Raw genomic sequence first — 12555 nt, forward strand, 5'->3', positions numbered from 1 at the left:
GGACCTCCTCATAGAGATGCATTGAATCAATGCATCTCTGAGGAAAATTCAGCGTGGGGACGCTGAATGGCAGGGCTATTTACTGTGCAGCCCTGAGGCAGGAAGCACCTCCAGTGGCCATCTAAGGAATGGCCACTTGGAGGTGTCCCTAGGGGCAATGAAAAGGCAATGTTTACATAAAAATGCCTGAAGGGAGCCATTATACTCACCAGAACAAATACATTAAGCTGTAGTTGTTCTGGTGACTACAGTGCCCCTTTAAAGAGTTACTCCAAGCACCATGACCATTTTAGTGACTTAAAGTAGTCATGGTGCTTGGAGTCTAAGTGCAGTGTTTCAGTTTGAAACGATATACATACAGAGATTTAGCATTTTCCTGAAGGAGGTGTAACTCCACCCCTGGCAGAGACTTTAGCAAGTCTGGAACGGGAGTTCGTGGCGGGCTAATATGAATTTGTTGCATAAAAGGCATCTCTTGTCAGCACGCATAGCATGTTGCTGCCAAAATTCTAACCTCAGCAGTGAGGAGGAATGACACCACTGCAGGAGGATTGCAAGTGTGTTTGCGCAGGGTCTTCGTTGACTCTAAATATCCCTAGAATATTTCTAGAATTCTAAAGCCCTTTCTATGAATATAAAGGATCACTGTATAAAATAAAATGATTGAGATGTACACACCTGTTAATTTAATGTGGCCCTCTTCATCCAGCAATATACTAGAAGGACAAAACGCATTTAAATGAATCAAAGGCAAAGTATTCTCATGCAGGTGAGCAAGCACAATGCACATTTAATAAAGCAGTTTACATTAACAAGCAAGGCATTTCCTAACCATTGACAAAAAGATGAAAAAGGAAAACCTAATTCAGAGAAAAGTACAAGTTTTAAATGCATGAGATTTTTTTCTTCTTCAGCGACATACAAACTCAATCTATAAGAATATATTGTATGTTCCAGATGTCACGATTTTGGCCCCCTGCCCCTCCACTTACAAGGAAGCGGGAAACAAGGCTCCAAAACCTGTAGAAGTGCATAAGTTATTGTAATTTAGCAGTGTTACACTAGGTCAGCACTATACACATGAGCAGACATATGGTGATGGTGGTGGCAAGTCAGAATGTTCAAGTGCTAACGATTCAATTAAAGGAACATTATAGTCGCCTAAATTACTTTAGCTAAATAAAGCAGTTTTAGTGTATAGATTATTCCCCTGCAATTTCACTGCTCAATTCACTGTCATTTAGGAGTTAAACCACTTTGTTTCTGTTTATGCAGCCCTAGCCACACCTCCCCTGGTTATGATTGACAGAACCTGCATGAAAAAAAAAAACTGGTTTCACTTTCAAACAGATGTAATTTACTTTAAATAATTGTATCTCAATCTCTAAATTGAACTTTAATCACATATAGGAGGCTCTTGCAGGGTCTAGCAAGCTATTAACATAGCAGGGAATAAGAAAATCTTAATTAAACAGAACTTGCAATAAAGAAAGCCTAAATAGGGCTCTCTTTACAGGAGGTGTTTATGGAAGGCTGTGCAAGTCACATGCAGGGAGGTGTGACTAGGGTTCATAAACAAAGGGATTTAACTCCTAAATGGCAGAGGATTGAGCAGTGAGGCTGCAGGGGCATGTTCTATACACCAAAACTGCTTCATTAAGCTAAAGTTGTTCAGGTGACTATAGTGTCCCTTTAAGTTACAATGGGACATTGCAAGCATAATAATCGATTGTGATACTTGTACAGGATATGGCAGAAGAAAATCCGTGCACCTGTCTGTTTATGGTTTCTGCAGTTACATCTCCACTCCCTCAGGCAAGCATAGTTTTTCACCGACTCATATAATGTGTAGCATGTGTGAATAGCTTTCTACATAAGAGCTTGTACAGCACAGTGGCTGTGCAAGTATGTGGTCCCCAGTACTTTCAATGATGAAAACACATCACCTGGCAGATGCTGTTAATGTGCCAATCTCATTCTTATTATTTTACGGAGAATACATTTCCAGGTCTACTGCATGCTGTGCAGACTTCAACAGTAGTCTGACAGTTGTTGAAGTCTGCACATCCCATAACCCCTTGACATTGACGTATTAATGGAAAATGCATACCACTTCCAATAAGATTAATGGAAGGATTGGGACTAACAGAAAAATCTGGTCTCAGATCTCAGAGAATATGCAGCAAACTAGGTACATTTCAATAAAGTATTAAAAACGAGATCAACTAGAGTCTTCTCCAAGTGCAAGCAGGATTTAAGCATGTCTATTAAAATCTCCCCACATTCACACATTACATTTGAAGTGGTACACAACGAACACAATCTAATAAATACAGTTCTGGTCTGGTTTTGCAGAAATTGAGCAAATTTCACATTTGTCTTCAGCATATTATTATTACTGGTATTTATATAGCGCCAGCATAGTCCGTAGCGCTTTACATTATCAAAAGGGGGAGATTTAACAATAAATGAGACAATTACAAAAACTTACAGGAACAATCGGTTAAAGAGGGCCCTGCTCAAATGAGCTTACAGTCTATCGTAGGTGGGGCGTAAAACACAACAGGACAGGAGATGGCAATCTAACAAGGTGGAGTAAAGCAGAGCTGGAGGAGAGAGTAAAGTGCTGCCCTTTAAGAGCGAGCAAGAGGTTACTCTGGGAGGCCATAAGCTTCCCTAAAGAGATGGGTTTTGAGGCACTTTTTAAAAGATTGAAGAATAGGGAGAGCTTGATGGTTGTAGGCAAGCTATTCCAAAGGAAAAGAGCCAACTGCGAAAAGTCCTGCAAGCGTGAGTTGGCTATATGGGTGCGAGCAGCAGACAGGAGGTGGCTATGGGCAGAGCAGAGAGACCGAAGAGGGGCATACCTACAGATCAGTGAAGAGATATAGGAGGGGCTAGAATTGGTCAGTGCTTTAGAAGTGTGGATTAGTACCTTGAATTGACTCCTATAGGATACAGGAAGCCAATGTAAAGACTGACATAGGGGAGAGACGTGAGAGGAGTGACAGGAGAGGAAAATCAGTCTAGCTGCAGCATTCATTACAGACTGTAGCGGGGCAATATGGCTTGTGGGAAAACCTGTTAGGAGAGAGTTACTCCATGCAAGAGATTACTAGAGCATTGACAAGCACCTTGGTAGCATCTTGCGTAAGAAAGGGGCGGATGCGGGCTAGGTTTTTAAGGTGGAATCTACAGGATTTGGTAACATACTGGATGTGAGGCTCAAATGTGAGGCCAGAATCAAGTATAACGCCAAGACAGCGTGCTTGCAAGGATGGACTGATGTGGGTACCACTAACTTGAAGGGAGAGCGAAAGAGGAGGATCAGTAATAGGAGGACGGAAGACAAGGAGTTCAGTTTTAGAGAGATTGAGTTTCAAAAGTCAGGAGAACATCCAGTCAGAAATGGAAGAAATGCAAGCAGTGACATGTTGCAGGACGGCAGGGGAGAGGTCCGGGGAGGAGAGGTAGATCTGAGTGTCATCAGCGTACAGGTGGTATTGGAATCCAAATAATATACGTTTGCCAAGAGAGGCAGTATAAAGTGAAAAAAGAAGGGGACCAAGTACAGAGCCTTGGGTGACTCCAACAGACAGGAAGAAGGGAGGAGGAATATTAGAAAAGGAGACACTGAATGAGCGTTGGGAGAGATAGGAAAACCAAGAGAGGACAGCGTCAGAGAACAAGTGATTGAAGATTTTGGAGAAGGAGAACATGGTCAACAGTGTCAAAGGCAGCAGAGAGGTCAAGAAGAATTAGTATGGAGTAGTGCCCTTTGGATTTAGGTGTGATTTGGTAGTTAGTAACTTTTAGAAGTGCCGTCTCAGTAGAGTGGAGGGGGCAGAAGCCAGACTGAAGAGGGTCAATGAGAGAGTTGGAATGGAGGAAACAAGTCAGACGGGTAAAGACAAGTCTTTCCAGAAGCTTTAAGGAAAAAGGGAGCAGGGATATTTTGACGATAGTTAAAAGGGAAGGACAGGTCAAGAGATTATTTTTTTTTCCCTTATGCATTTATTAATCTTGAGTGCTCATTTAAAGGAGATAATTAATACAATAATAGAAGGTTACATTCATTGACTATATAACCTGAAATTTTACATAAATTTACATAAAGATGCATTTTTCATAATGGCTTACTTACTTTTCTGGTTTAAGGTCTCGGTATATTATTCCAAGAGTATGAAGATGATCTAAAGCAAGTGCCAATTCAGCTAGGTAGTATTTCACATCTTCTTCTGTGAACATTACCTAATATCATTGAGAGAAATTACGTTGGAAAAATGTTAATCCTAAAAGGTGGCAATCTAACCGCAAACACTTGTAGAAGATGTCCTAGCACATTAGAAGACAAAACACAGAAGTATGAAAAGGGACACACAGAGTACCATAACAGGATATACTTGGTGCACAGGTTAAGTGTAAAGAACCCCTCTCTTCCTTGCAAATTCACATAAACAGGAGAATGGTGGGTGCATTAAACACCAAACACAGCTAAGCAAGTCTATAAATTAAGTCAGTTTAAATATATTTAGATGCACATTTACAGGGTGCCTGTTATTTGCAAACATTTTAGAACTTGATCTAAACATCCTTTCTAAACCAACCTAATTTGGAAAGTGCTGCAGATGAAAACACCCACACCCCTGAGCAGGAAGAAGCTCACCATTCTTATTTGTTCGTATCCCATAAAACCAAGTCAAAGCTTCACTTATCACATGGGACGAGTATAACTGCACAAAAAGTTGATACTGCAGCTTTATCAACAGTGAGTCAGACATGACAATATCTCAATAGGGGCACTAATGGTAAGTTAAGTAGGATATTATGAACTATCAATGCTCCTTATGGTCTTAATGTCTATAACTGGGTTTTAACGTTAATCCTGCAATAAAAAGAAGCACAGTTACCTCTTTGGATAAGCGTGTAAACAAATCTCCACCCCTGAGAAAATCCAAAATTAGGTACAGCTTGCCCTCTGTTTGGAAAGCTGAAAGAAAAAAAAAGGAAAAGAAAGGCCAACATTTTAGGATATCTACACACAGAGGATTATAGTTGACTGGCAATCTATCAATCTTAAAAATTATTGTGAAAAGTCAGACAAAGTTCCTCAAAAGAGACCTCTGTCTAAAGACTAGATTGTGGTGATGACAATGGAAGTTTTTTATTTTAATTTTAAGAGATGAAATGGCTTAGGCCAGAAGGGCATCCTGCTTGCTCATTTGTCAATTACCCCCTCAATACTGAAATGAACAGGATCTTTAAAAACATGAGGTCAGCAATTTATGGCACGTGGGGAACCTTTGCATTGCATGTGAGGCTGCTGGAAACAAACAGGCCTTTTGGAGCAACTGCCTCGGCACCTAGTGTGCAAGGGAGTACGTGGGCTTGACCTCTTGCATGCCCAGACAACTCCTGGTTACCATAACAATGTTCTGTCGCAATGGAAAAAAAACAAAGCTGAGACAAAGTGAAGAGTGGTCTGCACCCACAGAAGGTGCAGACTGCTAATGTAACCACTGGACTAACATTGAACGAGGAGAATTCATGCCCTCCGCCATGGCAAAAATATTTTTTTTTTTTTTTTTTAAATGAAACAATATTGCTTGCATAGAGGATTCTCTGCTAACACCTCTCCCACACACAAAACACATGCAATCCTCATGCAAAACTGCAGCCAGTCCCCCAAAACACACAATGCCAGAAAGCCCACACAACACATACAACTACTGCAAGCAATCTACACAGACTTTTCATAAAACATCATACTTAAATGTTACCTGCCTCCTAAGGGAATTACTTTGCTGTACTGGCATAGATTTTTTACTTTTACTGGCATCTTTGCAAATTATGTAATACGGTCTGGTACTCAGGGGAGGGGGAGAGATGAGTTTTATGTACCAGGATCTGTCCATCATGGGCGCCACCATCATGGTCCACTGCATCTTCTTTAGTTACTGACACTTTAGCTAAGAACCAGGAGATGAATACCGCACCACTGAGGTCTATGGAGGATCCCACAAGACAAAAATGCCAAACTTGACAAAGTTCTGTCTTTTGTCAAGTGGAGGAAAATTACTCAGACAATGTAGTCCCAACTTTGTTTTAGTATATCTTGACTAAATCCAAGATCATTCCTTTGCAGGTAATACATTTCAGTTTTTAACAAGCACTTGTAACAAAAGAAACTCACCGTAGTGCAATTTCACAATAAATGGATGGTTAACTTCAACCAAAATATCACGCTCCATTTTAGTTCTAACACGATCTCGAACTGCAATAATAAGATTTAAATCAGAGGTTTGAAAAACATCAAAAACAGATAAAATGCTCACATACTGAAAAAGAACACAGCCTTTAAAACTAAAATATGTGTGCCTGCCAAAATGGTTTCGCCCCATATTCACGTTAATTTTTTTTTTTTTTGCCTATTCAAAACTTTTGGGGGGGGACAAGTTTTCCTCTAATAAATCACTGCACTACTATATTTTCATACTTCTATTGATCATTTTTGAGTTAACTGTGAACTTTGGGGGTTTTAAGCTCAACTGCTATGTTTTATTTACAATCACATATAATGGCACTCCCAGCTCTTATCGTCCTAGTGGTATCTGCCGGTTTGCACTATAAATTATATATTTCACCGATAAAAGCATGCTAAATATTCAACCAGCCTTTCACCAGTGACTGAGCTAAAGCCACTGACCAATTCTACAAAATACTTGAGTTGCAAATGATCATTTGCATTATGAGAATTTTGCAAAACCTATCCTTCAGGAGTGGTGCACTGTTATTTGGAATGGGGATTGTATTAATCAAAGCAAATTAATCCAAACACAAATTTTATTTCAACAGTTGCTGCATACTTAAAATTGATTAGCCACACCATTAAAACAACCTGCCTAACATAAATTAAGTCCACCGCGTGCTGCCAAAAACTGCTCTGATGCATAAAAGCATGGACTCCACAAGACCTCTGAACTAGTCATATGGCATCTGGCACCAAGACATTAGCAGCAGATACTTTAAGTCCTGCAAGTTGGGCAGTGGGGCCCCTATGCATCAGATTTGTTGCCCCAACACATCACAAACATTCACAATCTGATTGATATCTGTGGAATTTGGAGACCAAGTCATCACCTTGAACTCGGTCATGGTCTTCAAACCATTCCTGAACAATTTATGCAGTATGGCAGGGTGCATTACCTTGCTGAAAGTGGCAACTGCAATTAGGGTACACCGCTTCCATCAAGGGGTGTACGTGGTCTGCAACAGTTTCTAGGTAGGTGGTACGTGTCAAAGTAACATCCACATGGATGCCAGGACCAAAGGTTTCCCAGCAGAATATTGCTCAGAACATAACACTGCCTCTGCCGGCCTGCCTTCTTCCCATAGTACATCCTACTGCCATCTTTTCCCCATCCACCTGATTAAAAAGAAAATGTGATTTATCAGACAAGGCAACCGTCTTCCATTGCTCCATGGTCCAGTTTGGATGCTCACGTCCCCATTGAAGGTGCTTTCAGCAGTGGATCAGGAAGCAATGAGGTCATCATGGGCACTGACTGATCTGTGACTATGCATCGACATGCGCAGCAAACCGCAATGTCTTGTGTGTTCTGACATCTTTCTATCATGGTCAGCATTAAGTTTATCAGCAACTTTGTCTACGGTAGCGCTTCTGTGTGATTAGACCAGACGGGTTAGCCTTCCCTCCCTCTCCCTCCCTACACGCGTTAATGAGCCTTGGGCACTCATGACCCCGGTTGGCCTTCTTGAACCACTTTTAGTAGGTACTAACCACTGGATACTAGAAGCACCCCACAAGACTTTGGAGATAATGCCATATGCAATATTTTCCCCCATTATTCCTGTTTCCAACACATGAAATTCAAGAACTGTTAACTTGCTGCCTATTACATCCTACCCATTGGCAGGGGCCATTGTAACAATGCAATCAATGGCATTTACATCACCTGTCAGTGTGGTTTTAATGTTGTTGCTGATTAGTGTAAATGACTAGAGATTTACAAAAGTAAAGAGACACCAAAACGGTGTAGGTAAATTGAAAATCTAGTAATGCGGACTATGATCCCAGAATGATCTGTGCCACGTGTGTTACTATACGATTAAATATTTGACTTAAAATAATTCCCAGTTGTTCATTTTAAATACATTAGGTTTGCCTACTGAGGAAAATGTCTATACTTTATGGGAAATAGCTCAAACAAAACCAGATAAAAACTCTCTCGGAACAGGTCAGTCTAGGCAACTAACACTATGCAATAAGATATGTAAACTGCAATACCCTTTCATAAGATTTTAATAACTGATCACTCAAGTGACTGATATTAAAAGATATTTACCTGTACGAATTAAACCTTCAGGTTAGCTATACCACAGATGCTATACTGGCCCCTAGGCTATATGCAACCATTATGATGACAGGCGAATCTTGACCATGTACTACACAGTCACTACCTGGCTCACCCAGAGGTGACACACTCACCCTTTAATGTACGACCATAAGATGCAGACGTTTGCATATTTAATACATGTAACATAACGAAGTTACCGATACTGTACTACCTTCTAATTGTTAATATTGTTTAGGTTTTCATTTCTTTAAAAACATATAGCTGCTCCCGATATTGCGAGACCTGCGTGTCTCCTATTTTGCTATCCTATCGCACTGTTGTACACTTTCGATGACAAAAGTCGTTTGAACCAAAAAGATATTTACCTGTTAATAATAAAGTACACTTACAACACTTACATACATTACAAACTGAGAAGAGAATTAAAAATTTTAGAAAAAAAATAAATAAAATAGCCGAGTAGTAGTCTGCTACTTAAACATACTTACTACTGATACGTTTAACAAATGCATTTACCTTTAAGTGTAGCTTTTTTTAATACTTTCATTGCATACAGTTGCCCAACATCAGATCCTGAGATTTTCCGCACTAAAAATACCTGCATTGAAAATGTTAAACCAATGTTATTAAAAGCAAACAGGAAAATGCCTAAAGGTTTATCACTCAAATGACATTTCTAGTAACCTCCTCTTGGGAGCACTGCAAAGGTAAAGATTTGCTTTGCTAAATTCTAGATGTTTGGGTTAATGACATTTTAGGACATTTTTTCCCCCAGGGAATGTAATAAAATTACCCAGGCAGAAATCAGATTAAGGAACGGTGCACATTTTAAAGGACTGATCTGCTTTGCTAAGGCTGAATCCTGAAAGGGATACTGTAGGCATTGTAACTGCTTCATCTCATTGAAATGGTTTAAGCGTCTGGAGTCCCCTGGCAATGTCCTTGTATTAGGCATTAACCCCTTCAGGATGGAGTCAATAGTACACGTTCTGATCAAAACAAACGTAAACAAAAACTGGAATTTGCACAATATGTCTGTTCAACCGTAATTCACCTCTTTCATATTAAAGGGAAACTCCAGTGCCAGGAAAACAATCTGTTTTCCTGGCACTGCAGGTCCCCTCTCCCTCCCACCCCCCAATCCCCGGTTGCTGAAGGGGTGAAAACCCTTCAGTTACTTACCAGAGACAGCGACATGTCCCATGTCGCTGCTTCTTCCTCCACCGCCACTCCTCCCAGTGATTGCGTCGGCCGGTGGGCGTGACAGATCCCGCCCACCGGCCGGGGAGACCTAATGTGCATGCGTGTCAATGCCGCGCATGTGCATTAGAGCTCCCCATAGGACGTCCAGCGACGCTCTAGCACAGGTTTTCTGTGCTATGAAGCAGGAAGTGCCCTCTAGTGGACAGCCACTAGTGGAGGAGTTAATCCTGCAAGGTAATTATTGCAGTTTATTAAAAAAACTGCAATAGTTACACTTGCAGGGTTAAGAGTAGTGGGAGATGGCACCCAGACCACTCCAATGGGCAGAAGTGGTCTGGGTGACTGGAGTGTCCCTTTAACCCCTTAATGACACAACTTCTGGAATAAAAGGGAATCATGACGGAACATATCCGTCGTCTGTCCTTAAGGGGTTAAGTGCACCCACACTTATTATATATCATTTTGTACAGGAGCAACATGGCTTTAATTTCCCATTAACAAGTCATGTATGAAAAACAACTTATGAATAAAATAAAATAAAAATAAAAAACGGTCAGAAATATTTAAAAAAAATAAATTGTAGTTTCGCCTGACATTTTAGCTGTAAATGTCCTGATACCGTTCGCTTTTACTGCAGTAAAAAGCACATATTTGTATTCAGCAAAGTCCAACAGTACCCCCCATTATCAGATTGTATGGTGTTTTGGAAAGTTACAGGGTCAAATATAGTACATTCCATTTTTTTTCTCATTAAAATTAGCCAGAATAGTAATGTCACCTTTGAGACCATGTGGTAGCCCAGAAATGAGAAATACCCCTATGATGGCAAACCACAAATCCAAGGTATTGCAAGTGGGATATGTCCAGTCTTTTTTAGTAGCCACTTAGTCACAAACACTGGCCAAAGTTAGCGTTCATAATTGCTTTTTTGTGTAAAAAAAAAAAAAAATTGCAAAAAAACATTTGACCAGTGTTTGTGACTTAGTGGCTACTAAAAATGACTGGACATACCCAATTTGCAATACCTTGGGTCGTCTACTTTTGCAAATGGTATGGAATCATGGGGGTAATTCTCATTCCTGGGCTACCATACAGTCTCAAAGGCAACATTACCAAACTGGCAAATTTCAATGTGAAAAAAAAGCTTTTTGCAGTATACATGGTCTTTTCAGAGAAAAAGCTGTTTTTACATGGCTGCCTAAGTAAACCTCTAGCAGCCATTCCACAGAGAGCAACTAGGGGTGCTTCCTGGGTCAGTGCTGTACAAAGGTACAGCAGTGATAATCAGCGTCACCACACCCTGCGTGGATGTGCTGAACGTTCCTCAGTGGCGCATTGATATAATGCATCTCTATAAGGAGGTGCCGATTTACGCAGCACAGCATTTTGTCAGGCATGTGCAATACCCTCCCAATGCTTTCCAACGGGAAAGCAATGGATTGGCTGACATTAAGTTAGATAATCTCAGCCAAGGGAGCAGGTCCAGCTGCGAATTGACCAACGCAGCGCTGTAATTAGGCGAGTAAAATCACCTAAACAGCAATTTAGACCTATAGTGTCACGATTCCTGACACTATAGTGTCTCTTTAATGCTAAATGAGTTTTCAGCAACCCATCCATCCCTCTGTGCTGCTTGGGGTAACAAGGAAGCATTAAGCAGCTGTGATTCACTGGTATTGTCAACTGCGTGCATCCAGCCTTATAGTTTCTATTGCTGGGATGAATGAATATGGCTAGAAACAAGAGCCTCTGCTTTAGCCACACCTTCAGTAGGGGCCAGTAACCCTCATTTTCAAAAATAATGAGTGAGTGCCAAGGAACTTCAGGCACTATCACCAACTCAAGGAGATTAAATGGACAGAGCCTACAGTTTCCCTTTAAATGTAATTTGCTATTCTCCGACAGTTTATGATGATTCTGTATAGTGAAGGAAAACAGAAAAGATTCTCATTCTGATTAATTTGTAAAAACAAAATTTTCCCATCAAATTAAAACAGTTGCCCATATTGTATTGATTGTGGTCACTGCTCCCCAATATCTCAATTACTTGTATATAATTTTTTATAAATGTTTCGCATTATTGGTTACTGCCATACTGAAGCTGCCATTTATTCTAGTAAACACCTCTACTATCTTTGACGCAAGAGGTGCCATTTGGCATATTCTAAACCTTTTTTTAACCCCTTAGAATAAACTTGTTCCAGCAGCCCAAACAAGCTAGTTAATAGCTTACATTATTAAAACTTTGACAAAGATAACTTTTCTTAAATTTGATTTAAAAAAAAAAATCTAGTCCTCATCAATACAAATGGAAGACTAGCTGGGGGGGTGGGAAAAACAGACATTTTCATGAGAGGTAGGATTAATAATTTAGCTGCTCTCAAATGCTCTCTATAATTGAATAACAGAGTCTGAATATCTTATTTGGGCGGAAGCACCTCTTCCTAATAGCCACTAGAGGTGTGCTTAAGGTCATTATGATTATTATTTTTTCATTAGCGTCAACAAATTCCATAGTGCTTTACAATGGGTGGACTAACAAACATGTAATTGTAACCAGACAAGTTTGATGCTCAGGAACAGAGGGGGTTGAGGGCCCTGCTCAATGAGCTTACATGCTAGAGGGAGTGGGGTAAAGTGACACAAAATATTTACTATTAGGGAAGTAGATTCACAAAATAGTATTCACTAAAGACTTAGTGTGTGTTTTTTCATTTTGGTTTTTAAATGACAGCTGCAGGAGAGGAATCCGTTGGGGGACATTAACTAGGGATCGACAGATATTGATTTCTTTAGAGCCGATACCGATAATCTGTGAACTTTCAGGCCGATCACCGATAACTTGCCGATATTCTGTACATTTACCATTTTGAAAAAATAAACTAATTCTAAAGGTAAATGCACAAAATGTGTGTATACAAAAGAAGTGTGTATATAATGCAGAGTGTGTGTGTGTGTGTGTGTATGTGTGTGT

The 12555-nt window shown here is 40.2% G+C and overlaps 1 protein-coding gene across 2 annotated transcripts in view; it reads right to left on the minus strand.

The window, feature by feature from the left end:
* RPS6KA3 (ribosomal protein S6 kinase A3) overlaps window positions 1–12555 on the minus strand; it is a 153003-nt gene that overhangs the window by 36144 nt on the left and 104304 nt on the right. For both annotated transcript variants that reach the window (XM_063450207.1, XM_063450208.1), the window contains 5 exons: window positions 8895–8976; window positions 6194–6274; window positions 4911–4990; window positions 4145–4251; window positions 679–716 (listed from right to left, as the gene is read on the minus strand). In XM_063450207.1, coding sequence (XP_063306277.1) covers window positions 679–716; window positions 4145–4251; window positions 4911–4990; window positions 6194–6274; window positions 8895–8976 — 388 coding nt within the window. The remainder of the gene's footprint in view (window positions 1–678; window positions 717–4144; window positions 4252–4910; window positions 4991–6193; window positions 6275–8894; window positions 8977–12555) is intronic.

This window comes from Pelobates fuscus, chromosome 1 (assembly GCF_036172605.1).
Source record: "Pelobates fuscus isolate aPelFus1 chromosome 1, aPelFus1.pri, whole genome shotgun sequence".
NCBI lineage: Eukaryota > Metazoa > Chordata > Amphibia > Anura > Pelobatidae > Pelobates > Pelobates fuscus.